Source organism: Perca fluviatilis, chromosome 10, assembly GCF_010015445.1.
Source record: "Perca fluviatilis chromosome 10, GENO_Pfluv_1.0, whole genome shotgun sequence".
Lineage (NCBI taxonomy): Eukaryota > Metazoa > Chordata > Actinopteri > Perciformes > Percidae > Perca > Perca fluviatilis.
The window spans coordinates 4,619,784-4,646,881 of record NC_053121.1 but is presented as its reverse complement, the minus strand read 5'-3'; the positions used below and the strand labels follow the sequence as shown (position 1 = coordinate 4,646,881).

The 27,098-nt window shown below is 41.4% G+C and overlaps 1 protein-coding gene across 3 annotated transcripts in view; it reads left to right on the top strand.

Annotated features, from left to right (window-relative positions):
• si:zfos-2326c3.2 (mitogen-activated protein kinase kinase kinase kinase 4) overlaps window positions 1-23,308 on the top strand; it is a 101,485-nt gene extending 78,177 nt beyond the window's left edge. For all 3 annotated transcript variants that reach the window (XM_039812906.1, XM_039812907.1, XM_039812905.1), the window contains 13 exons: window positions 6-94; window positions 1,108-1,202; window positions 2,256-2,340; window positions 3,376-3,543; window positions 4,525-4,633; window positions 5,074-5,229; window positions 5,514-5,657; window positions 7,141-7,275; window positions 7,448-7,548; window positions 9,188-9,337; window positions 20,631-20,790; window positions 21,314-21,453; window positions 21,585-23,308. In XM_039812906.1, the coding sequence (XP_039668840.1) occupies window positions 6-94; window positions 1,108-1,202; window positions 2,256-2,340; window positions 3,376-3,543; window positions 4,525-4,633; window positions 5,074-5,229; window positions 5,514-5,657; window positions 7,141-7,275; window positions 7,448-7,548; window positions 9,188-9,337; window positions 20,631-20,790; window positions 21,314-21,453; window positions 21,585-21,668 (1,616 nt within the window). In that variant the 3' untranslated portion in view covers window positions 21,669-23,308. The remainder of the gene's footprint in view (window positions 1-5; window positions 95-1,107; window positions 1,203-2,255; window positions 2,341-3,375; window positions 3,544-4,524; window positions 4,634-5,073; window positions 5,230-5,513; window positions 5,658-7,140; window positions 7,276-7,447; window positions 7,549-9,187; window positions 9,338-20,630; window positions 20,791-21,313; window positions 21,454-21,584) is intronic.
• The last annotated feature ends 3,790 nt before the right edge of the window (window positions 23,309-27,098 follow it).

Below are 27,098 nucleotides of genomic sequence, written 5' to 3'. Positions count from 1 at the left end.
TGTAGGCTACTTCAAACTGGAGAGTCCTCTGCTACAGCACCGTCTCCAGCAGCACCGGAGGGCACAAGAAAACGTGACCAGTGGACATACACAAGTAAATGCTTTTTTATTTTTTTTATTTTTTGGAATTTTTGCCACATTAGGCCATTTTTTACACATTAGGCCTCAAACGATTCCTCGAGTAATTCGATCACAAAAAATTATTGATGCAATGTTTGGGCTTTTTATAATCCATTTAACTATATATACAGCCCACTGTATTTCCGCACGGATGATTTTTGTATTGCCGCAAAACAACACGCTTACAGTGTTGTGGGTAGGGCCGTGCATTTAACGTCAATTCAATATGATTGCTAGTTGAGATGAGAGCTCATGCGCCGAGTCCGGCGCGGGTCCCCAGTTTTGGCATCACCCGGCCGACTTGGCAGGTCCAAAGAACTGGTAGGCTGATTGGGTTAGTTGTTCATTTCAAGAGACCGGACATCTTTTCTCTTTTGTATATTTCATCAATCAATACAAATGTATTTGTCACGCGAAAACATAAAATACACTTGAAGTGAAAAAAGTGAAATGTTGAATTAGAATTTTTTATTTGTGCATTTAAAACCATGTAATAATATTAAATATGTGTATTATGGGATATTGTAAATACCCTTTAGGAAGGGTAGGGCACTGCCTATTCTATGTTCAGCCAAACAAACCACTATTTACTATTGCTCTTTAATAAAGCAAAAGTATGCCTTATCCAATTACTCAATTCATCAATGGAATAATCCGTAGACTACTCGACTACTAAAATAATCAGTAGCTGCAGCCCTGGCAGTAACATTATCAGAAAAAAAATCAACCTATGATCTTGATTAACAATAAGGAGCAGTATCCTCACGAAACACAAAATTCCCTTTCTATGTTCAATTTCAAATGACCTCAGAGTGTTTCCGGTAGGTCCCTCTTCCTTAGATGTAGAATCCATTTTCTGTATTCGCGTCTTCATCTCTACCACATTTAACAAAAGTCTACTTTTTGTTTCTTCTCCCTCCGCTCTGTCTTTGATCTTCGGACTCACCTTACCTCATTTGCATAATGTTCCTCACCTCTGTCATGCAGGGTGTTAGATCTGCTCTGAGTCGGCTTAACAAGGCCACGGAATACTCCTCATCCAGCGACGAGGTCGGCAGCAGTGATGATGAAGAGCGGAACAGGTGAGAGCTTCATCAGTATAATAATTCCTTTGTGCGTATCATATTGTTAAAAAAAATTAAAATAAAACCCCCGCTGCATTTCACCCAGTCTTTCCTTTTAATCCAAATAACTGAAAATCAGATTGGCTGGGGACAGTTGTGACAAAGAATTGAGTCATTCTTTCACTGTTTCCAAACAACGCTGTTATGAAAGATGTCCTGTTGCAAAATGGGTTGTGTAACCAATATTAAGAATCGGAGAAAGGTTTGGGTAAAAAATGCGCTAGGTTTACTCAGAATTCCGCTGCATCTACTTAGAAATGTATGTGCAAATGTTTATGCTGACTACCAAGGCTAAGTTAAACAGAAAACACACATTTAATTGACATATTTTAAAGGGGTGGTAGAATGGTTATATACGGTATTTCACGCTGTTCCTTAAGGTCTCCTAATAGGAAAAGATAGCTGTCATGGGCCAAAAAAAAAAACAGCAAAAGAGACCTTTTAAGGCTTAAAATGTCTCATTTGCTGCTTTTCTGCCTTATATGGTCTGCTCATGAATACTTAGATGAGCTGCATGCTGATTGGTTGAGCTTAGCACGCACATGCGCACACACACACACGTTCCCCTCTGTGCCCATGTCCCCATGTGCATTCTATCACCCCTTTAAAAAAATAAAACTGAACATGTTCAAATGGAAGCTTAAATCCCTTGTCTTAATTTAGGATTTATTGGACCGTCTAAACCTTGAATCGGGCTGGGTCAAGCTAAATTTGTCATTGGTTTGCACTTTACATTCCCACAAACATGCCCTTTTAAAGTGAATTGGATTATTACTGTGACGCAATGCATTTTAGGCCTGCTTATGGCGAGGGTAAATAGATTACAGTGGTTTTATTATTTTTGACATAAATGATGTCTCTTCTGGTTTCACTTTTGATCCCAGCAAGTTAATGAGCCTGGTTTTCGTGGCCATTGATCTTGAGGATGTTTTGATGCCGTTTCCAACTAATAAATGCAGTCCCTGCGGTCAGGCTCTGGTCTATAACCTCGACCCGTGTGTATTTTTCAAGGTCTGGCCTGTCCAATGGAAAGGGAAAATACTTCAGAGGAATACCTGATGGCATCGTACTGCAACCTCACCACAATCTTAACCAGGTACCCTTCACGCACACACACACACACACACACACACACACACACACACACACACACACACACACACACACACACACACACTGCTCCCCTGTTTCTCCTCCAAATTCCCCTTTGCATTGATATTTTCACTAGCTAGAGGGTGCAATAGTCGTACTCTTCGAGGGGGGTGACTGATGTAGATGGTGGAACGATGAATTCCACACATAGGCTATGTCTCAGTTCGTTAAATTGAATCCACGTTTCCTTCACTTGCTTCTTCCTTGCGTCTTAGTCCATCATGGAAAGAAGAAATAAATGTTAGGTGTGTGTGTGTGTGTGTGTGTGTGTGTGTGTGTGAGTGTGTGTGTGTGTGTGTGTGTGTGTGTGTGTGTGTGTATACACATTCAATTAGGGGAAGAATTAACTTGTAACCAAAGTACAAAAATAGAAAAAGGTGGTAGGACAAGAACAGTTTATTTAACTACTACTTTTTGAACATGGGAATCCTTGTTTGAATCATTTACACTAATTTTTGAAAGATGTGTTTGGTGCGGATTTTTTTGTTGTTGTTGTTTTTGCCTGTACTGTGCCAAAATAAACTAAATTTAAAAAGAAATCCCACAAGGAGGCAAGGGAGAGACGCAAGGAAATCATGCAAGGAGAGAGGAAACGAGGAAATGCATCTTTAGATGGTGGAGACGTCCTTTCCCCTGGAGCGTCACGTGAGCGCATCGGCTGTATGGGGGGAGTTAGCACGGCTTTCAGGAAGGCTGCTCTCGTGTATCCTCGCTCATAGCTCCTCAGAGATCCCTCCTCCATCCTCGCTCCCCAGGGCAAGAATAAGCGCTCTGAGACGGCCTTCACGAAGTAGGTCAATAACAACTTCCGGTTTTAAGCGAGGAGCTTTCAAACAAGAGACTTGGGATTTAGCCATTCTCTGTTCTACTGGGAGAGAGTCGCAGGCATTTAAACCTGTGGGGTCATTCCTACCTTGATGACAACAAGCCCCCCCCACCCCCCCTTACGTTACACTTCGTCTCTTACTATGTCCTACAGATTTCTCGGCTAGGTTCAGATGATACCTACCTGCTACCAGACCTTCTGCAGAAAACGTCCTCCTCCAGTCCTACCCACAATGCACTGGGCCAGCAGCGGCAAACACGTGAACTCAACTACTCGCAGTCACCCACAGCCCCTCGATCCCCCACACACCAGGACCTACATGTGAGTTTATCTGGAAGAATGTGCGGTCAGAGAGACACAGGTAGACAGACAGAATATTTTAGTTAATCAACACATTTAACTTTTTGGGAGAAAAAAAATCTCATTGCAATTGTACTGCCAGATATTGCGATAACGATTTAATACATATTGCACCTTCTACTACGATCATGTTAAATAAAGTAATACAAACTAAATCCGCTGAAAATAGGACATTTCTTTAAACAATCTCTGATATGTAACATTAAATAGTAAATATAATAATAGAAAGAGGACTAAAAAATTTTTACACCAAACATTCAACTAAATAGTTCACATTTGATTTATTCTTCCGGTTAGCTAATCACATTCTTTCAAATCGCAGTTTCAAATTTCAAAACGATTAACCTTTCAGCCCAAGTCAACGATAGGACATCATCGTGTCTTGTATTGACACTGATTGAGAAAGTAAAAGCAATTCGCTCATTGACCTGAAAATAAGTTTACTTAAATTTTTTTTTAAGAGTTTTGTCCCGAAATTATCAAGAAATAGCATTTTGAATAAAAGCAGGCTGTAAAACCTCAAAGGAGTAGAGAGCAGTGTTCGTGAGCATTTGAAAAGCAAGGTGACTAGTTGCGTTAGTTACGTTTGTCCGCCAGAGGGAGATGGTGACACAGTTTAGTTGCCACGGTATCTGTCGGTACGCGATCTGTGACGGCTTCCCTACACTATTTGTATCACGCATGCGTTGAAACGTTTGACGGCCAGGCGACACGACTGCTGCAGGCAGCACAGATCGCGTATGAGAATTGGTAGAATGCATTTGTAGCAGTAATGTTTAGAGAGTGAAATAAATGAAGGCTTGAAAGAGAACCCAGGGGTTGTTGGTGATGTTAGAAGGTGGCAGAGTTGTTGTCACTGACGTATGAAGCCATAAATAGCCAAAATCAAACCATAAGAATGAGGGTGTGGAATAAACCGTTTTTTTTCTTGTTCATCATCAGGCCGCCAGCAGTCCTACTGGTAAAAACGTCTCCTCATCTTCCTCTTCCTCCTTCCTGTCATTCATCGATCCAAGATTGATCCCCATATCATCGCCACCACAGAGCCCTGGTGAGTACATTTACACACACACACAAAAACACAAACACACACACACACAAAAACACACACAACTCACACACACTATACATCCACTCACATAAACAATACACAATACAAAGTAGTCTCCATGAGAGAACACAGTTTTACTGTTGGGCCCTGTCAGACACTGGGCTCATGTAACCACACCATGCATTGTTAACCCTTTAAAGCCCAAGTCCTTTCTGAATCCTATTCAAACATAAACACAAAATTCACACAATTCTGTCCGGCTAGCCTATAATACTCTCTAGTTATCATACTTAAGGACAGTAGGACCAAATGACTATGTAAATGCGGTTTTACATTTACCGATTTTTTTCTTCTTCTTTTCTTACACTTTTAAGCTACAAAGTGATGTTGTAATTTTGCAACCAAGGGCCTCACACAATTAGTTTTTCGTCCCCTTGCAGTGGGCAGTAAGGGTGAGCAAATCAAGAGAGAGAACCACAGGAAGGGCTCTGTGGTGAATGTGAACCCGACCAACATTCGTCCGCAGAGCGACACTCCAGAGATCCGCAAGTACAAGAAGAAATTCAACACTGAGGTTCTCTGTGCTGGACTATGGGGTTTGTAGTTAAAAATTGCTTGTTTCTGGAGGATTGGTGTGTGTGTGTGTGTGTGTGTCTGTGTGTCTGTCTGTCTGTCTGTCTGTCTGTCTTTATTGAATTTGTTTTCTGGACAATGTCCTCCTCTTGACATTGCGCAGACTCCATATATGTATATTGTTTATTTTGGATTTTCACACCAATATACAGAGTTACTGGTGTTTTACAGATAAAGTAGATGGATGCATGACCCAGCATGTTGGGTGTGGGTTGTAAGGTGTGTGTGTGTCTGTTGTGTTGTGCAGGTGTGAATCTGTTGGTGGGGACAGAGAATGGTCTGTGGCTGCTGGATCGAAGTGGTCAGGGGAAAGTCTACTCCCTCATCAGCAGACGAAGGTTTCAGCAGATGGATGTGTTGGAAGGACTCAACGTGCTGATCACTATATCAGGTACATGCACTGTAGGTTCCGGTATACACGACACACTGACACAGTAGAATACATGCATACAGTAAGGCAAGGCAATTTATTTATATAGCACAGTTCATACACAAAGGCAATTCAAAGTGCTTTACATAAGCATGCACATACAAAGCAAATATGCCATAAAATTCAACGATCAAAAACAAAGCAAACAAACAGTAAATTTAAAAGACTTTAAAATCAGGAGAAATGGCCATCTCTAAATGACCTCAGGAAAAGCAATGTCGACCAGAAAGGTTTTAAGCCTTTGTTTAAAAGAACACCAGGTTGGGGCAGATCGTAAGTGTTCAGGAAGTTCATTCCATAAATGCGGTGCGTAAAAACCTAAAAGCTGCTTCTGCATGTTTGGTTCTGACCCCGGGGACGGTGAGTAAGCCTGTCCCAGATGATCTTTGGCCGGCCACACACTGGCCGCGTGGCGTGAGCGTTGCGTGTCCGTTTTTATTTCAGCTCCCATGTTAACAGCTTAGAGTTTGCACACTTCCTGCGTGACACGCACGTCTCAGGCCCGGCTCGAGCCGCGGCGAAAACGCGTGCGTGCTAGAAATAGGACCGACGGCTATTTTTCACGCGACACGCAAGCATGTTGGAAGCGTTTCCAGGCAAAATAGAATAGGAAAAGATGTTTACGTATATGTCATCTTGACACAAATACATATTAATAAATGACATTTTGATGTTTGAAAGTCTCTAGGTTTTGGCATAAATGCAGATATAAATGTAATTAAAAAATAATAATGATAAACAATTATTGATTTTCAAATATTGCACCTGTCAATACAGAAGGAAATATTCTGTAGCCTATTTTGCCGTCAAGACTGCCGACATTGTCTTTGCCGTAATCATATATATTTATGTTTAACATGAAGTATACTACTGCTTGAGTGCAGTAAATCAATGGGAAACATACATGACCAGGCTAGCAGCAGCAGCGCCGCGTCAGACACGTTTCTGGTGTGCAAAGACATAAAAACAATCCACGCAGCTGACACGCAACAGAAACGCTAGTAACAGAGCAGCATGTCACATATATATTTTGCCAGTCAGTTGTCAGTGCCACAATTTCTCACCTGATAGTTACTGGTTTTATTGTTTTTAATTGCTTTTAATATGCTTGTTTTATGTGTTGGTTTTACTGTAAAATGTCTTTGAGTACCATGTGTAGCTCCATATAAATAAAATGTATTATTATTAAGACACTGAGGAATGAATAACCTTCCTGTCACCATCAATACTCCAGGGTATTTTGTACAACTGCATGTAACTGGATAAATGGGAAGGAGAGCATTACTTTCTGTTCACGTTGACTCTGTCAAGTTTCATCTGTACAGGATTCACCATCATCCTTGTCTCTCTCTCTCTCTCTCTCTCTCTCTCTCTCTCTCTCTCTCTCTCTCTCTCTCTCTCTCTCTCTCTCTCTCTCTCTCTCTCTCTCTCGGTTTGTCTGTAGGTAAAAAGAACAAGCTCCGTCTGTACTATCTGTCCTGGTTAAGGAATAAAATCCTGCACAATGACCCAGAGGTGGAGAAGAGACAGGGTTGGACCTCAGTAGGGGATCTAGAAGGCTGCGTACACTATAAAGTGGGTAAGTACATCCTGCAAAGGGCCCATTAAATGGTAGGCCTACAATCTCTTCCAAGCTACATACTAGACAAAACGTAAGCTAAAAGTATTGTTTCAGTAGACGTCTTTGAGAGCCACATGTGCAGAGTCCGCGATCACCTCCTTACGGTCCTCTGTCCATCTTGTTTCTCCAGTGCGTTACGATAAGATAAAGTTCTTAGTGATTGCTTTGAAGAACGCCGTGGAGGTGTACGCCTGGGCCCCCAAACCCTACCACAAATTCATGGCCTTCAAGGTTGGTAACATTTAAATAAAATGGAAAATGTATCCTCTGTGTTATCAGTCACACACATACTGTGTACTACAGTCTAAGTTATACAATGATCTTCTTTTAGCTACACTAGCTGCAAGGCTGAAGAAATAGCAATGTTGGACTTGTTGGTCTGTCTGTCCGGGAGCGTGCCTATGTTCCCACAACCCTATGTTCCCACATTTCTAAGATTTCTTTTTTTTTTTTGGTCACTGAAAATTAGGCCCTATGTTCCCACATTTCTAAGATTTTTTTCAAAATTAGGCCCTATGTTCCCACAGTTCCTTTTTCATAAATTTGTATCAGATTTTATCCCCCCTTTCTCACCAATTACACCCAACCTATTATCCAGTAGCAATAGACTACAAATGGAATGTAACCCTAAACCTAACATAGGGCCTAATTTTAAGAAAAATCTTAGAAATGTGGGAACATAGGGCTGTGGGAACATAGGGCTGACCCCGTCTGTCCAACGCTTTCGTCACCAGTAAAATATATAATAGAAGTAGAAATAGAAATACTAGATGGATTGACATGATATTTGATACAGACATCCGTGATCCCGAGAGGACAAATCCTAATTAAGCATATGAAGTTACATGTACAATTCAACTTGCTCAGATAGTCTCCTAATTCCTTCAGTTTTATCCTTGATTGGGATCTTTGCTGTAGTTAAACCACCACCAACAGGTTACCTATGCTGTCCTCTGTTGTCTTTTCCTTTCCTTACCACATCTTTGCACATCTGGGACAAAACATTGATAGACATTGACATAAAAAATCTAATAGGGTCACTTCAACAGCCAGACACATGCACATACACGTAGACGTGACACATCCAGGCTGTGAGAGTCATACACACACATTCTCAGCAGAGCTGTGTCCCATTTCTTTGCGTCCTTCGTGGCCTGAGCTACTTTTTCTTCTACGTAGTTTAACCCTCTCTCCTCAGGAAAGGCCCAAAATATACCACCTTGTGGAAGTAATAGGATGACTATCTTAGGATGCCTATTTAAATGCAACTGCTCTCCAAATTCTTAGTCATTTACTGATTAGTTCCAGTCAGATTGCTGTTTGTTTTTAAAATGCGTCATTAAAGAGCCTCTATTATACTCCTTTTCAACGTCATATCTGTACTCTCCGGGTCTACTAGAATAGGTTTACATGTTTTGATGTTCAAAAAACATATTATGTTTCTTAAACTGCCCATTGCTGCAGCTCCTCTGCCTAAAACACTCTTGGCCCGCCTTCCTGAAAAGCCCAGTCTGCTCTGATTGGTCAGCTGGCCCACTCTGTTGTGATTGATCAGCCAAATTCAAACAAGCCACTGGGCACATATGAAAAACTGTGCTGGCTTTCTCAGTCAGTGACATCACTAGTTGAGGAATTTCAAAGGGGAATGTGGGCGAAGCGTTGAGAGGCAGTTGAGAAACAGTGCTGTCTGTGGGAGAGAAAGCTCCATTTGGCGTGAAATGTGTTTTTTTACATACACAAAAAACTATATAACGCACTAAAATTTGGGAAAAATCCAAATAAAGCATAATAGGGGCTCTTTTAAGGTAACGATTGAAGTGTACCTCCCTACTAAGTTGTTTTGCTGATGTGTGTGCATTTGTCTACCCAGTCATTCAGGTCTCTGCCTCAAAAACCAATGTCTGTTGACCTGACGGTGGAGGAAGGCCAGAGGTTAAAGGTCATCTACGGCTCCTTGTCTGGTTTCCACGCCATCGATGTCGACTCTGGAACACCTTACGACCTCTACCTGCCTACACATGTAAGAGTCTACGTCATATTCTTTCTGCTCCATACATTTGATCGGGTGTCTCGTCTGTCTGAAAAAATAGGTTACTTTAAAAAAAAAAGTGAAGTTGAATGTTATGTTTTACTGTTATTAGAGCCTGTGATCAAATTTAAGACTGCTAATGTCTTGGGGAAATGTTCCCAAAAGGATTTAAGGAGCAAGGTCTCTAAAATGCTTTTAATCTTAAAAAGGTCTTTCTCCAAAAACAGGTGTTGGAAAAGGGGGTTCATCTTATCATCAGGGCCGTGTAATATTTTTGGCCATTACACTTTCAATTCAATTCAATTTATTTATAGTATCAAATCATAACAAGAGTTATCTCGAGACACTTTACAGATAGAGTAGGTCTAGACCACACTCTATAATTTCCAAAGCCCCAACAATTACAGTAATTCCCTCAAGAGCAAGCATTAGCAGTGGCTGTTGCGACAGTGGCGAGGAGAAACTCCCTTTTAGGAAGAAACCTCGGCAGACCCAGACTCTTGGTAGGCGGTGTCTGACGGGGCCGGTTGCGGGTGTGATGAACAGTGGCGATAATAGTCACATTAAAGATAATGGAACAGTGACTTCGAAGGTAGTCGTGGTAGTTCATGTCATAGCAGGGCACATCGTGTCATCGAGTAGTGCAGTCTCCTATACCGGATCCTGACTACTCTGTGTGTATGAACATCGCAGCAGGGCGTTGCGGGATGTAACATGGCGCTGTAAAGCACGGGTGGATGCGGTGGACGCAGCAGGACGCGGCTGGGCATTGCAGGGAAGAAGACACATAAGGACCCCGGGGACTTTAAAAATACCAATGTTTTTTAAAGTCTTTAAACAGCATTTACAGTATCTCACAAAAGTGAGTACACCCCTCACATTTTAGTAAATATTTCATTATATCTTTTAATGGGACAACACTGAAGAAATGACACTTTGCTACAATGTAAAGTATTAAGTGTACAGCTTGTAGAACAGTGTAAATGTGCTGTCCCCTCAAACTCAAAATAACTCAACACACAGCCATTAATGTCTAAACCGCTGGCAACAAAACTGAGTACACCCCTATGTTAAATTCCCATAGAGGCAGGCAGATGTTTATTTTTAAAGGCCAGTTATTTCATGGATCCAGCATCCTGATAAAGTTCCCTTGGCCTTTGGAATTAAAATAGCCCCCACATCATCACATGCCCTTCACCATACCTAGAGATTGGCATGGGGTACTTTCCATAAAATCATCTCTCAATGCAAATCAAACCAGTTATAAGGCTAACCGACATAAAACTGTGCTAATCTGCACTGTTAGGCGCTGTTAGCCAAGGACACTAGTGGTGCGTCTCAGCATAGCCATCTAGCAGTAGGGGGTTTAAACGCAACATTAACGTGAACCACTTAACACCACCGTCTTACATGAATATTTTTGAACGTAAAAAAATAAATAAATAAATCGATATTGCCTTAAAATATTGCGATACTCAAGTGTATCGATTTTTTTTTCAGAGTCGCAGGGACTCTGAAAAAGGCGGGGCGTCGAGCTGCCTGCTACTCATTTGCATAAAGTTGAATCCAGTCAACCTTTTGCAAATGAGGAGCAGCCGGAAACTGACAACTGCTAGTGGAGATACCACTAGCGAGCAATGCTGGGAAAGCGGGGCGATTGTATATAGACCATTAGGTAAAATTTTTGGTCATTTTGGACCATTATTATTGCCATATCTGTGTCTAAAACGTTGGAAAAGCTAGGGCAGATAATATATAAACACAAAACTTGCTAAAGAAGTCGACTGGGGACCAACTTCAATCATCAGATCTGAGAAAAAGTCATATAGTTAGCTTTGATGCTCCGCGCCTAAGCCTTATGACGACGGAGAAAACCCAGTAGATACTAACTGTAGTATTACGTATTTAGAGATCTCTGATCTCAGATTGTACATGATATAGATTCTATTCTCTCTGTAGCTGGAGCTCTCTATTATACCTGACTTTAACTTTGTCTTTCTATCATCAGCTGTTATCCCCTATTCAACCATATCACCTCACTCCTCTCAATCTCTCGGGATCCACTTCTCCTCCTCTTCCTCCCACTCACAGTCTGCAAATGTCAGTCATTGCTCTCCTTTATTTCTCCTGTTTTCCTCTTTTCACCACCAGCCCCCCTCCACTCTCCTCCCACTCAGTCTATCACTGTCAAACTCTCTCCTCTTCCTCTTTCATTCTTCTCTTCTTTTCCTCCCACTCTGTCCAACCCAATGTGGCATTGTTCAGATGTTTTCCTCCACATTTTATCTTCTTTTTTTGCTTAATTTAAAAAGCTATCATTGCGCTCTCTCTTTCTTTTTCTCTCTCTTTTTTCTCTCTTTCTCTTTTCCTCCCTCTCTCCCTCTCTCTTCCTCTCTCTCTCTCTCTCTCTCTCTCTCTTCCTCTCTCTTTCTCTCTCTCTCTCTCTCTCTCTCTCTCTCTCTCTCTCTCTCTCTTCCTCATACATACAACAGGAATACCAGAGTATTCATCATGACTACAGGACTGCTCCCTCTTCAAAAACAGTTTCAGAAGAAGCTTAAAGTGATGGTTCGGAGTAATTTACCCTAGGGTCCTTTGCACCATGACCTCGAGCCAAACACCCCCCCAGAAGCTTTTTTCACCTGGGTCTAACACTGGGCGAGTTAGCGTAGAGTAGCGTTAGCCGCTGAGTAGCTTAGCGCAGGGGCTAATGGACCTACGTTTGTATCTCTTAAATTACCCCACTAATAATGCCCGAAATGATACCAAAGGTCTACACTAGTACATATAGGTTATGCTCTCATAAAACGATGGATTGGAAAGTTTGTAAGTACACCAGAAGTGTATGAACACTTGCCTGCTCTCTTCAGCTCTCTGTTGCTGCTGCTGCTGCTGCTACCTGCAGTCAGACTGCTTAGGGCCGTCTATAAATTACAACACCGAAAAGAGATACAACAAAAATATTTATTAATTTAATGATTAAATAAGGTAATGTCTCCAAACTTACCTCAATTATTACTTGTCTCCTGCTAGTTATATTACAGCACTTACTTTAAAAAATAAGTTAAATAAAAAAATATTTTTGTTGCATCTCTTTTCGGTGTTGTAATTTGTAGACGGCCCTAAGCACTCTTCTCACAGCAGCAACAACAACAGCAGAGAGCAGAAGACAGCAGGCAAGTGTTATTTACATAACCTTCTGGTGTACTTACAAACTTTACAATCCATCGTTTTATGAGAGCATAACCTATATATACTAGTGTAGACCTTTGGTATCATTTCGGGAATTATTAGTGGGGTCATTTAAGAGATACAAACGTGGGTCCATTAGCCCCGCGCTAAGCTATTCAGCGGCTAACGCTACTCTAGCTAACTCGCCCAATGTTAGACCCAGGTGAAAAAAGCTTCGGGGGGGGTGTTTGGCTCGAGGTCATGGTGCAAAGGACCCTATGGTGAATTACTCCGAACCATCACTTTAAAATGATCCCAGTCAGGATCAGTGTTATGTTCAGTAGGTAACGGATTCCACATATTGATCCCCCAAACAGAAAAGGCTGTTTTTTCTAAGGAGGATTTATGTAAGGGCATCTAACAGTTCCCGTTGGATGCTCCACGCGATACAGAAGCCAATGCTCTTACGCCGCCTTCCCACTGGCACTTGAAATCCGCTCCGTAATACGCAATGCGCCCCCCAGTGGACGTCGTACTACACCGTTGAAAGCGTCAGAATAGTAGAAATCGGGAGTAGAAAAAAAAATGGCAGAGAGAACGACTCATTCTGTCTGTATCCAAGTTTCCATCCACTTGTCAATCGAATTATCTGAAGTTCGGTAAAAAAACTCATGCGAATAAAGCTGGTGAAAGTGTGTTTCCATCCAACAGCTTTAAAGCAAATAAAAACCTGTGCGTAATGACGTCACACGCTGTTTTGCGATTGAATTGGTATATCGAATTGATTTGAGACATTTTAAGGGGTTTCCATTAATTTTTGCACTGAATTGCACAACATTCAAGCAAACATTTGCGAACAAAGTTTTGCTAGCCAAAAGTAGTTGTTAATATAAGAGGCCAAGGAAGCTCCGATGGGCCTTTGGCCAAACTTGCCTTTTATTTTCCCTCCGGCACCGCTGCGAGACAACTGTCTATTTTGAGACATGTATCGCTGTCTGAGCGCCTTCCATTTACTCCGCAGGACATCCCACGGCTTGTCGTAACCTTTGTTGGTCATTTCCTTCGCGAGTTCCTGATAAATTATGGCATCTAAAATAGCCGTTATATTTTGCTCGTAAATTAAATTCAAGAAGTCTCTTGTCTCCTCGTTCGTCCACCTACATCTGTCTTTGTTGACGCCTGTCATGTGTGCAAACAGAGCAGAAATACTGGGCGGAAATGAACTAAAACTTCTTCTTCTTCGTTTTGTGGCAGGTCGCAACCATAAAATGACCTAAAACTTAATCACAATTTATTAATTTATTCGGCAAATAACGTTTCCATCAACGTTTATCGCATAAGCCGTATATCGATCAAGAGAAAATCCGATGAGACCGAACAAGTCGATATTCATGAAATTCAATCGAATTTTACTATTTCCATAAGGCATTTTTCATTTGATATCACTTAATTCGGATAAAAACGTGTGGATGGAAACATAGCTAGTGTCCGAATGTCCAGTTCTCTCTGACCTCTCATCTGAGAGCTCTAGAGATTTAAACAGAAAGGCTGCTGCGTGAAGAAAAGTGTTACTCTGAATGCTGTCTGAATGAATAACGTCAATTCACTTGAGCTAGCGAGCTCAGGCTAGCTAACTAGTTAGCGTTAGCTAACGTCAGCTAGCGAGCTCAGGCTAGCTGACTAGCGTCGATTAGCCAATGCGCGCAATTGTATTAACTGCCCTAACAACGTTAGGAAATCATAAAAATAAAAAAATTACATGACAACATATCGTTATGAAATCATAATTTATTTTATTAAAAGAATTCAGAATTGTTTATCAGTACCATAGCAATGCTAACTTCCGCTCGAATTGTCAGATAGGAACCATCGCAAGAGTTACATTTTTTGAACGCATCTGGATGACCAACGGACACCATTTTTTTTGCACCGCAATCGTTTGCATCGGTTCTGACCCATTCGCATGCGGTCTGTGAATCTAGGAAATGAATGACTTCCGGTCGTTTCGCCGCCGTATCAGAGCTGATTTCAAGTGCCAGTGTGAAGGTGGCGTAAGAGGAACCACTAGGTCACTGAGCACCTGGGGAGCCTGGCTATGTAGGCACTTATATACAAGTTTAAGATTTGCAAATGTAATACAATTATCAAAATGTAACCTATTAAAGTATAGCATAGTTAGTGTGGCTCTTTGCCTTGTTCAGGCTCTAAGGTACAAGCATTTGTGAATCACTTGGCATGGTGGTCATTTCTGGTATCAAGTTACGGCCAATTAAATTTTCAGAAGCATGTATATCCAATCCACCTTTATTTATAAAGCACTTTAAAAACAACACTGTTGACCAAAGTGCTGAACACAGTCTATGAATAAACAATATATATATATATTGCTATTATATAATAGTAGCCAAAAAATGAATTATAGAGCTTATTATTACTAGTTTGAGATTTTTTTTATCCATCACTACAGTATCTATAGCAGAGACGGACAGTAATTACCAAAGGGCTTAATACCAGAGCTGCCAACATCAGTCTGTAATTATAGTATGATGTACTGGTACTGACTAGTTAATATGAGGGTTGACTGCATTTGCTAGCAAAACATGGCAGCTTGCATTTCCCCAGCATTATGATATGTCTTGGTAATATATGAAATGTAATTATAAGATTCAAACTTTCTTGAGTAATGATGGCTTATAGAAGTCATGGAAGTGTTTTCCTTCTCCAAAGACGCTTGTGTGAATGAATTTGTGTGTTTAAATGTGAACAAAATCGCCCACCGCCGGTACAATCAGAGATGGAGCATGTCATTTTTGTTCTCTCCTCTTCCGTCTGTAGGCATGTAAATTCCGCTGTGTAGGCTCTGGTGAGTCATATTCACATTCACATTCTGACATCTATTTAAATAATTATTTTTTTAGAAAGAATTACAGAGGTTTGAGGTTCAGGATATGACGAGGTATTTTAACTTAACACTTCTCTTTTTCACATACAGTAAAAAGTATAAACCAGCATTTCCAAGGTAGTTAGTTGTTTTGGTTCATACACTGTTTGTGCCCTATGAGTGCTGTGCATACAGTACATATGGTGTTGAGTGGGTGGCTTCAGCAGGTAACAAGGTTCCTCTGGTTTCTATGGTTTAATAGGTTGTGTGTGTGTGTGTGTGTGTGTGTGTGTGTGTGTGTGTGTGTGTGTGTGTGTGTGTGTGTGTGTGTGTGTGTGTGTGTGTGTGTGTGTGTGTGTGTGTGTGTGTGTGTGTGTGTGTTTCAAGCCTGTGTGCGTCATGTGTAAAAAATAGCTGAGTGAAAAAATTTATTTTCCCCCTGGAATCAATAAAGTATGTCTTCTTAATAATTTATATAAAGATTTTCCTCATCTTTCAATCATTTTGTGGTAGTGTGGCAATCAAGCTAATGTAATGCAAGCTAAATAGGGGTCAATCTGATCTGATTTTATTGATCGTCTCAGGGAAAATGTTCAGTTACAGTTTGCGCCCAGTCAGATTTAAGGCATAAAAAATATGAGTAAGAAGAAACAAGCCAATAAGTGTATAAGGTAACATAGTTAAAGTGCAGAAATAAAAAAAAAAGTTAAAGCGTAACTACCGTTTTTTTTTTTTCAACCTGGACCCTATTTTCCTATGTGTTTGTGTCTAAGTGACTGATGGGAACAACAATCTTTTTGGTCCAGTGTTAAGCGAGATCGCTGCAGTCGGCAGCGGAGAAACAAGCTACAACGTAAGTTAATAGGGCAATTGTGCAGCTTGTATTTACGTTCACTAAAGTGTCTGACAACATTGATTTCTAAGGAGGTCGACCTTTCTGTAAGAGTAAGATCCTTTTTTAAACATAAAAACATCCGCGAAATTGCGTTTGCCAAAGCCACCAGACTCCTTGTAAATAATCATCATTTTAGCATCGTAAAATACAAAGTCGACAGAAACTAAATAAAACTATGAAAAGGCGTTTTGGGTCGCCTTTCCACTTTACCAACCATCACAACTCTAGTTTTGGTTGAAATAACACATAATTTACCGATTTACATGTGAAAATATGTTGGCTCTATACACGCTAAAAGTATTGTTTTTTTAAATGGAGTCTGGTGGGTTTAGCACTAGCAACCTCAGAGCTGTTTCTGGTTAAACAGAAAGATCTTAAAGAGGTTTTAAAAAGGCCTTTCTCTGTAGGGATCCTTTCCATAATATTGTCAGACACTTATAATAATAATCTGAGCCTTTCAGTGGCAAAATAAAGCACTTTTACTGGACCAAACTGATGGTGAGCATTTGCCCCATAGGGTTACATTGCAGCCCGGTATGTGGCTGGCGGTTACAGCGTTTACACTAAATACTGGACCAATTTCAAAGATTGTTATTCCTATCAGTCACTTACACACCAAAATATAGGGAAATAGGGTCTAGGTTGAAAAAAACGGTAATTACCATTTAAGTAAAATTAGGTTAAAAGATTATGTTGCCATACAATATAGAGTATACAGTAGTAGTAGAAAACTATTGCACTGAGTAATTATTGCACATAATTGTCCAAAAGTATTTACAATTTAGAGATGTGATATGGAAATATGTATTGTGAGTCCAGTTTTAACACTCAAGTGTGTAACAATCAGAGGGGGGAGTTGTATAGTTTGATGGCCACAGGAAAGAAGGACCTAATGTTGCGCTCTGTGGTGCATCGTGGGTGTCTGAGTCTGTCACTGAAGGTGCTCCTCTGACTGACCAGTGTGTTGTGGAGTGGGTGGGAGGAGTTGTCCAGGATGGAGTGTATTTTGGAAATACTTCAACAATTTTTGAAATATTCCATGCCATTAACATGGATGACGGAAAACGTCTACTACATGGGTTTCTTGCCTCTCCAGCTGTCAGTCATGTTCTCAACAATTTTCCCTCTCTCATTCTCTCTCTCTCTCACTCACTCACTCACTCACACCCACCCACCCACACACACTGCCCCAGCCACCCTTACTGTGTGCTACTTTCTATAAACACGAGCTGTTGGAGCATGTAGAGGTAGAGAGACGGACATACGAAAAGAGAAATAAGCTCTAAAAATACATCCTTCCTGTCCTCCTTCTCTCACGATCATTAACTATTTGTGTCCTTGACTTGTTCTTGCTCCTGTTGAGAGTTTTTTTTTCTTTTTTTTCTTTTTTTTCTCACTCCTCCTCTGGTATATTAAGCCAGTTTGCACACAGCTCCCTACTACACTGGTGCCTTACATTGCTGCTGCTGCTGTGATATCATTTCAGCTCTCCAGCCACCTTGCTTCTTCTCCTTTTTTTCTCTTACATATAGAGTCAAGCTTTCAACACTCTTTCTTACACACAGGCACAAACACACACACACACACACACACACACACACACACACACACACACACTCAGTTACAGAGCGCTTAAAACCCACTCACTCTCAGACATCTTCGTAGTTCACTTTCTGTAAGTACTCCTGAGGACCCTTCACACGCCCGGGCTTTCTTCGTAGCGGTATATCCATACTCTGAAAGACACACACACACACACACACACACACCTCTTCTTATGTGCGCATCTTCCCACAATCACACACACAGCTGCATCAACAGAACTACATATTCACTTAAAACACTGATTTTTTTCTTTATCACCGCTAAACGCAATTCACCTATTCACAAGCCTCAGCCACACTCACTCACTCACTCTCACACACACACACACACAACATGCACCAGTCACCCACTTAAAGACACACACACACACACACACACACACACACACACACACACACACACACACACACACACACACACACACACACAGACACACACACAAGCATCTTCCACTGTTTCCTGCAAACAATGCTGATTCCAAGGCAGAGGATTAAGTTTGCGTTGCGTCTGTGGATGCCTGTTCTGATGCTCAGGATTGTGGTGGCTCACACTCTGGTAATGTATGAAGCTCGCTCGCCAAACTATAATTCTGACATTTTTATAACATAACAAAACAGTGATGCCGAACTTAATTGTTTTCCCCCGGAGGAGCGTGGTTTCTGCAGTGACCTTGTTTAGATGGGAGCAGTTGTAAGATACATATTTTCAATGTGTTGTTGTTTTGGTTAGGCTAGATAAAAAAAATTCTGAACTGGTAAGATAAATGTTTCTAAGCTGCTGAGATGAATGTATTTGGGCTGTTAGATGCATGTTTCTGGTACTGGTTTGATAAACATCAACTTAGATAGTGGTACCTTGATGACCTTTCTGTTAGATGAGTGTTGCAGAAGTGCTGTCATGCAAAAGACTTGTTGAATTATTATACTGTCACAAGGTTTTTCCTAATAATAGATTGGCCGCAGGAGAGTTTTAGTCACCTTCTACACAATGCCAGTGAATTTTATATTTAAATGACCTTTGTGCTTCAGTCAGGGAATCCACTAGCCTGGTCCTACCAGACTCTGGTCTCAGACTCATTTGTCCAGAGAGTCTGGCCACTCTCCACTGACAAGTGTTAACTTCCTTGAAGGCGGGTACTCCGTTCAAGTTTAAAACTATTGGATCTGCCCAGAGCCACTCTGGATCTGCCGTAACCAATCGCTAACGTTTGGTCGTGACATCGGCTTAGCATCGCTAGCGTTCGCCTTAGCCAACTCCTTCACCATTAACGGAGCGAGCTGGAAAATCAAACTTTTCCCGAACCCCTTGGGGTAGGAGGGCCACAACATCATTGCCACCAAAAAAACTCAGCAGAGCTTGTTCTTGCTCGGGCTTTAACTTCTGGATATTCGGCAGCGTTGCTGCAACGGACCGAATGGCTTCGCTCGCATCTTTCTCCGCCGCCATAACGGAACTACAACTCAAACTAGCGCACAACCTCAACGTCATCGTTCTCAGCCACTCCCTCTGTTCGCTGATTGGACCGCCAAAAATTTTGCTGGAGAAAACCCAAGAATATACCGCAAACCCAGACGTTGTACTGAAGGGAAATGAAAATTTAGCGTAAGTACATAGGAGGGCGGAGCCAGGCTAGGAATCCATAGACCTCATCTATGAAAGAATAACCACATGTCATCTTTCTTCCCAGAAAAATGTATCTCATTGTATTTCAGGAAAATTCCATCTGTCCTTGTCTGAACATGTTTTCTCTGTAGTCTTGTACCTTTGACTGTCTTACAACTTTGGTTGGTTGTAAGTGTTGTGACCTAAGAATTGGACCTTATTCTCTTTGGCACTACAACTGAAAGTCATTGTCAGATAACATCTTAATGTCAACTCTCAGACAGTTGGCAGAATGCTGTTGCATCTCACGCTGCGGATCCACTTTGGCAACAAGACTGAAGCTGGGTGTCGCGTGACGCCTCCCCTCATTTGTACGTTGATGGGCGTTCCTCAAGTTTACCGCTATGGGCGTGGTTTTGAGCCAGCGGGGAATGTTGTGTTTTTAAAACATTTGCTCGAAACCAACTTCTTCCCTCTCGAATTTTGAAATTTGGAGGGAAAAGTGATGCGTATAAATATGGAAAACAGGGAAGGATCATTGTAGCTGCTCTGCTCTACCTCCGCAGGAAGAAGCCACGTCGTCGCCACTGTGTTCACCCTATCCGGGGTGAAGTTGCCCGGCGGGAGTGTAGGGAGTACCACCGCTTTGTGATGGAGCTCCGATTTGACGATGACATGTTCTCCTCCATTTTCGCTACTCGGAACTAAAGTTTCCTGAGCATTTTTGTAGTAGGACGTCTAGAACAAAGGGCCCGCAAGAGACTTCCTCCAGTCTCCCCTGTGCTCTACTTTTGTTGGATAGTCGCGTCACGTTCAACGGATTAATTTGCATAAAGATGGGCATCGGCCAGCTTTTTGACCGCAGCATTCTTTCAAATGCAGCGCCGCCTTCCCGGGATGCTTTGCAGGCACGCTAAAGTCGCTTGACGTCTCCCGTAGGAATAAAGTGGAGCGTGGCGCGACAGAAATGTCGCACGGCCAGGTGGACCTGCACGGTCAGAGTTTGTATACCATTTATAGTCGGGGTGTGCCTTTATGTTTTAAACACACTCAACTGATTGGGTTTGCAGTAATTTGAATAGTTTTGTTCGTGACTTTGTTCAATAGTCTATATTGTGTTTGTTTCCTAGATCCAGGGCTCCATTCATCCCCATGCCATCATCATTTTGCCCAACAGCGCTGGAACAGAGGTTCTGGTTTGCTACGAAGACGAGGGCGTCTACATCGACACCTACGGCCGCATCACCAAGGATACAGTGCTGCAATGGGGGGAGATGCCTGCGTCGGTCGGTAAGCTTCGCTCTCACACACATTTTAACAACTGCATCATATTCCTAAGTTCCTAGTGTCAGACCTAGTGATTCTAGATCTGCAGTTGTCCTGAGCCCTGAGAACTAACCCTGACCCGGATTCTGTGGAGACAGATTTGGGACAGGGTGGGCTAAAAATAAGTGTGTGTGTGTGCGCGCGTGTGTGATGAACCAGGTCAGCGTTTCGACAAAATAAGGCAGACCACACAAAGTATTAAATTAAAACCATTTTATTTAACCCACATTAAATATTACTTCAAAATAGAATAACACATGTATAGTGTGTGGAAAAGCAAAACAGAACCGAAAAGACAACCTAAACCCAAAAACAAGCCCTGCTGGCTGTGTGGACAGAGAGAGAATGGACAACCCCAGCCGTCTTAAATAGGAATCAGGAGGAGTGGATTCAATTGTGCCTGATTTCTCTCTCTCTCTCTCTCTCTCTCTCTCTCTCTCTCTCTCTCTCTCTCTCTCTCTCTCTCTCTCTCTCTCCCTCTCCCCAGCCTACCTTCAGTCTAACCAGGTGATGGGCTGGGGAGAGAAGGCCATAGAGCTGAGGTCAGCCAACACAGGGAACCTGGAGGGAGTTTTCATGCACAAGAAGGCCCAGAAACTCAAGTTCCTCTGTGAAAGGAATGACAAGGTACAAGTTCAAGTCTGTTTAGATGTACTTTTAAGCATCTGCTTAAATCTACAACACAGTAAGATGTATTCACGAAAATAGTGTAAACCTGTAGCATAATTCCTAAACCTGCGTCTTTTCTCCCGTTGCAGGTCTTCTTTGCCTCTGTGCAGTCCGGAGGCAGCAGTCAGATTTACTTCATGACGCTTGGACAGAACTCACTGTTCAACTGGTAACGAGGGGACAACAGGTCCCCTCTGGGATCAGCTGGTGGTGTCTGCCTTCATTACTCTGGGTTTGCCTGGTGATGCCTCTTTTATTATGCTGCCGACTGATGTTCATCTCCATGGATACTGGATCTTGTCTAGTTGTTTGTGTAAATGTGCATGGATCAGCAGTTGATTATAACTCCGGCTGCAGCGAAAAACAGCTTGAATGCATCCCCTCCATGAACGCTGAAGCCTGAATCATCACTCCTTCGGCTGCAGCGACACAAAACATCTGCACCGGAAATTCGGCAAAATAAGAGCTTTAGTTCACCACCACCTCACCCATCCACCTAAGCGTTATTAAAAGGTACAACTAGCAGTGTCAGCATCCGTAATGTGAAAAGCACACAAAGCCTTTTTCTTATGTCTGCACTCCATAGCTAGCTGGAGCCTTTTCCTAGTAAGATTCAGGCTGCAAACCATCACCGCTAACCTGACGCGCCAGATGCGTTCGTCATTGGAAACAGTTTGGAAAAAGGGCAGGCACTTTCAAAAAAAAAAAAATACCTGGCAGGTGATTGGATGAACCATCTGTCTATCACGTCCGCCACTGTTTTGACTGAACACTGGCCGTCACACACACCTAAACCACGCCCGTAGCTGCCCGTAGCTCCTTACCGGACGCTGATTGGTTCGGTAAGCTGGTAGTTCGGACACAAACGCATTACTTGAAGCCTGACAAGATGGATTGTTTTGGTGGTTCACGCGTGATCTTTTGAGAATCCAGCTGCCGTGCAAGGTCACCCTACCAGCGGCGCACCGGTGTTGGCCGGAATCAAGACTCCTTTTTTTGTGTCCTGCTATATCCAAATCTACCTGGAAGCAAAACCGATGGCTTGATTCAGGTGATTGTGTGGCGACTTCTAATAAACACCTGATCATCGGCGAACATCTGGCCTCAAGATCCCGTCCCTCCTAACATCTGTCAGCGCTGGAGACCACAGCAGTCCGCTCAGTTTGTTCCACATTCATCTCTCCTGGATCGGTTAACTATTTTTTCTCTCTCTTTCTTTAAAGAACTCCGTCCTATCAGCTAATTTTGTGTAAATCAGTTACTCATATTTGCTTCAACAACGCCAGGCCTCTGTGTATTACTGGATCAACTGCTTCCTTTTGGTCTGATGGAGTCTTGGATAATTATTCTGCTAGTGCAGACCAGGGGAGAAAGAAAACCGAGATCCATCATTCATTCCACGGACATCATCTGTCATCATCTGGGCATTTAAAAAGACTGGGTTTGGGGCCAAAACGTGGACCAAGTAGGACAAGAACTGTATGTCATTCTACATTTTGTCGCTACTGCTTGCCATTATTTCTTGATTTTCTTTAATCAATTTCTAGATCCATGAACCGCCCGTGTCTCCAATACCTCAGCAGTGTTTTTATGAAGGCTTTCAGTAGTATCTTCTTCTTCTTCATTGCTATAATCATATATCAAACACCCAAACAAATTGGTCAATTACTGTACTGAATCCTTAGGCCTCCTGCACGCTGCCTGCGTGACTCGAGCCGCGCCGAAAACGCGTGCATGCTAGAAATGGAACCGACGCCTATTTATCACACGACACGCAAGCGTGTTGGAAGCATTTCCAGGCAAAATAGAATACAAAAAGATGTTTATATGTCATTCTGACACGAATACGTAGTAATAAATGACATTTTGATGTTTGAAAGTCACTAGGTTTTGACATAAATGCAGATATAAATGTAATATAAAAAAAATAATAATAATTGTCGATTGTCAATACAGAACGAAATATTCTGTAGCCTTTTTTGCCGTCAATACTGCCGATGTTGTCTTTGCTTTTATCAAATCAGTATATATTAATGTTTAATGTTTGATTTTATCAATGGGAAACATCCATGTGTACAGACAAGGCTAGCAGCAGCAGCGCCGCATCAGACACGTTTCTGGTGTGCAACAGACATAGAAAAATCCACGCACCAGAAACGCCGCGCTCACGCCACGCAGGCAGTGTGCAGGAGGCCTTATTCTGTTGATTTCCATATCGTATTAGTAGACAGTATTATGTCATGCACTATCAAATGCTATATGATTGAAAGAAGAGTTTCCTTTTTTTGTCGTCTGAGAGTGACAGTTGGTCAGTATAGCAGCCCACACAGTATAGAGCCAATCAGTTATGTTTAACTGTATCATAGCTGTAAATATATCGTCCATGTGAACCTTTTTAATAAGGCAAAACGTCAAATTTGAATTATTGTCATGAAGACAGTTAAATAACTTTAGACTATACATTAGTTCATTCCTTATTATCAGCTCTCTGCCTAGCCTGAAATTAGTCGCCAATGAGGCAACAATTATCTCTTGCTGCATTTCACACTTGGCATTAAAATGATGTGAGCAGTGTATTTTGTAACAGTCTTAAATATATATATATACAATACACAGTCAACACAGTACCTCACCAGTCCTCTTCGGTCCCAGTTTTAAGCATTCTGTCCACCACAGATCTTTCCCACGTCATTTTAGTCTTATTATTTCTAGTACCTCAAGAGCCTTGTACTTTTACACAAGTAAAAAATGCAAAACAACTCCACAGTAACAGGTTTAGAATTATTTTCCGCATCTTTTTTTTCCGTACACCTTAGGATGTATATATTCTTGTAAGATGGACTGTTTTCTAAATATTTTATAATTGACAAGCCATCATTATGTATGTGTACAGAATTATAGGCTTATGAATGTGAAACCCCATCCCAGAACAGAGTTCATACATGTTGTTTCCATGTGAACATGAACACGAGCTACTTGACAGTGAACTTGAAGGCTCCTGGTCGACGTGTTCAAGATCCAATAATGTATCGGGGGAATTCTGTTTTGTGGTTGATTTTCTACCAACGTGTAGAAGTCAGGCTCTTTGCACAATGGCCACCTTGTACATGTTTTCTGTAATCTGTCCTCCTTTTGAAATGATGTTTCAAAGTGGAAACGTTTAAAGCCATTCTGTAGTCAGTATTGAAGATTTAACTGACAGCCATTGGCATTGGATCAGTATTTCTTACACTACCCAACATGGGACGCACACCTGTTATTTGATGGGTCATCTTGAGATATATATATATATATATTTTTTTTTTTGGCCTGGATGTGATGAGCTGCATTGAGCTGGGCTTGTTGTCTAGTATTTGCTCTGATATTTTTGGTATTTAAACAATGAGCTTCAAGAAACCAAAGAAGAAGGCTTTGATACATTTACTTCCTTGAATCTAACTATGTAAGGTAATTACCAAGTCACAACTGTCTATTTGATTTGGAAAGATATTCTATATTTTCAAAACTTAGAGTGGAACATATATTATTGTATACCGTACAAAAGATGCCAACTAGACCAACCCATCCGACACAGGCCCGAAAGATCTCCCAGGAGCTAAGTGTCTCGCTAAATCGCAACAAAAAAAATATGCAATTAAATTTTGCTAGTGTTCATATACTTAATGGCTTACGTGTATGCTTTAGACAGTCCTGCGGTGAAGAAATAATCGTTTTTACTTTCAAATGTGAATTGTCTATTTCTGATCCATTTTCATTATACCGTTTTCTCCTTCATCAGATTTTGCTCAAGCGGCTAACGTCATCATCCTCTATATTATATTTACTCTTGAATGTTGAATATCAAAATTTGCGCCAAATGTTTTATATTCCGTGATACTTAGTATAGTTTTTATTATGGACTTGATACAGTATAAATATTGCAGCTGGTTCTGTGAGAATATTTAAACTGGAAAATGAACTTTCTGATAATGACCGTCTCAATGCTAAGTTGTTAGCAAATTTCATATTTGTTTGTTTCAGTGTGAAACTGAGACGCCAGACCAGATAGCTAGTTAACAGTGCATGGGAATAGCCTACAGGAGTGTAAACCTTATTTGCTAGCTAACAGGGGCTGAACATTTAAGGACCAAGCGAGCTAGCTTGCAATGAAGTTTGTAGCTAGCATTGCTAGCTAACAAATGGCTAAGATAGTAGAGAGGTTTGGCTAGCAGCAACAAAATCTGCAATTTTTTTCTCTTTGTACACAGTTGCTTAGCTGTTTACAGTTTTCCACATAAGAATATTATATGACAAAAAAAATATGACAGCTATATTTCACAAGCTGTAATTCAAATGATATAGAATTGGAAAAAGGATTTTCCTAGACATTAATTCAAAATGTATTTTGGACACTGGAAATACATTTATTCCAATGTGTAGTTGCAACGATATGAATAAAAAATAAATGAAATGTGATCAAAATAAATTTGGGCCAATACATTCTTGGCACTCAAAATACATGTTAAACGAATGTCACATAAGACCTACTGTAAGTGTTGACATTTTTAGTTTGAAATCTTGACATAAATGCATCCAGATGTCCTGTATATGTCAACGACACGTCATATTTAGAATCAGGCACCGTGCTAGCTTGCGATTAGCTGGGGTCAGTTCTGGCCAGCGGTTACATCTTGGCCGGCACAGCACCGGCAGGTTTAGCCAGATCCCTGAGCAAGACCCAGTCATTAGTCCAGACAGGTCAGGAGACCAGACCACAACTAGTCCTAAACTACCACAGTGGTTCCATCGTGTGTTCAGCTTGTTCAGCTCCACCTTACATTTACACAGACATTGTACAGTAGTTATGTACAGTAGCTATGCCTGGATGTGCTGCACTATACAACACCGTCACAGATGTCTGCTGATCAACAGTACACATGCTGCAAATGAGCACAAGCTAAAAAAAATTAGTCCGTTCTTTAATCTGCCTTTTTATTTAACTCTTTAATTCTCTCATTTCAAAGCAAGGTCAGAGTTTGTGAGAATGTCGTCACAGTTTGATTTCACGTCACCTACTTTTTAAAGCAATAATGTAAATGTTTGAGAACCACTGGTTTGTCGTTGTTATGCAATTATACCGTGATCAGATGAGTTATAATTTGGCAAATCTGTAAATGTAGTCTTGTAATGAGTGAAACATGACAGTATATATATTTTTTAAACAGGTTGCCGTCCTTATACTGTCGAGTTATAGTTCAGCACGAAGGTTACGTTGTTTGGTTTCTGAGGAAAGTTTATTTTCTCCACATTGTTCCATTTAAAAGCCATTACTCCAAATGTGCCAATTTTCCATTCAACGTCACGTTTTATCTGCATCGTTCTTCATCCTGCTTTTAAGAAACAACATAGGAATCCGTTCTGCTGCAAGCTATCCAGAGCCAGCGTCACACCTAATGATGTGTCACATACTGTATGTGGGTTAACCATTTGCCATCTAAAGCTAAAGTTTGGAGACACAATGAGTACATTTTTGTGAGTTAGTAGAAAACCAACTTCTCTGTCTTGCCTGCACTTTGAGTCTAGCTACACTAATGAGCGAGAGAGAGAGATCTGTGCTCCTCCGC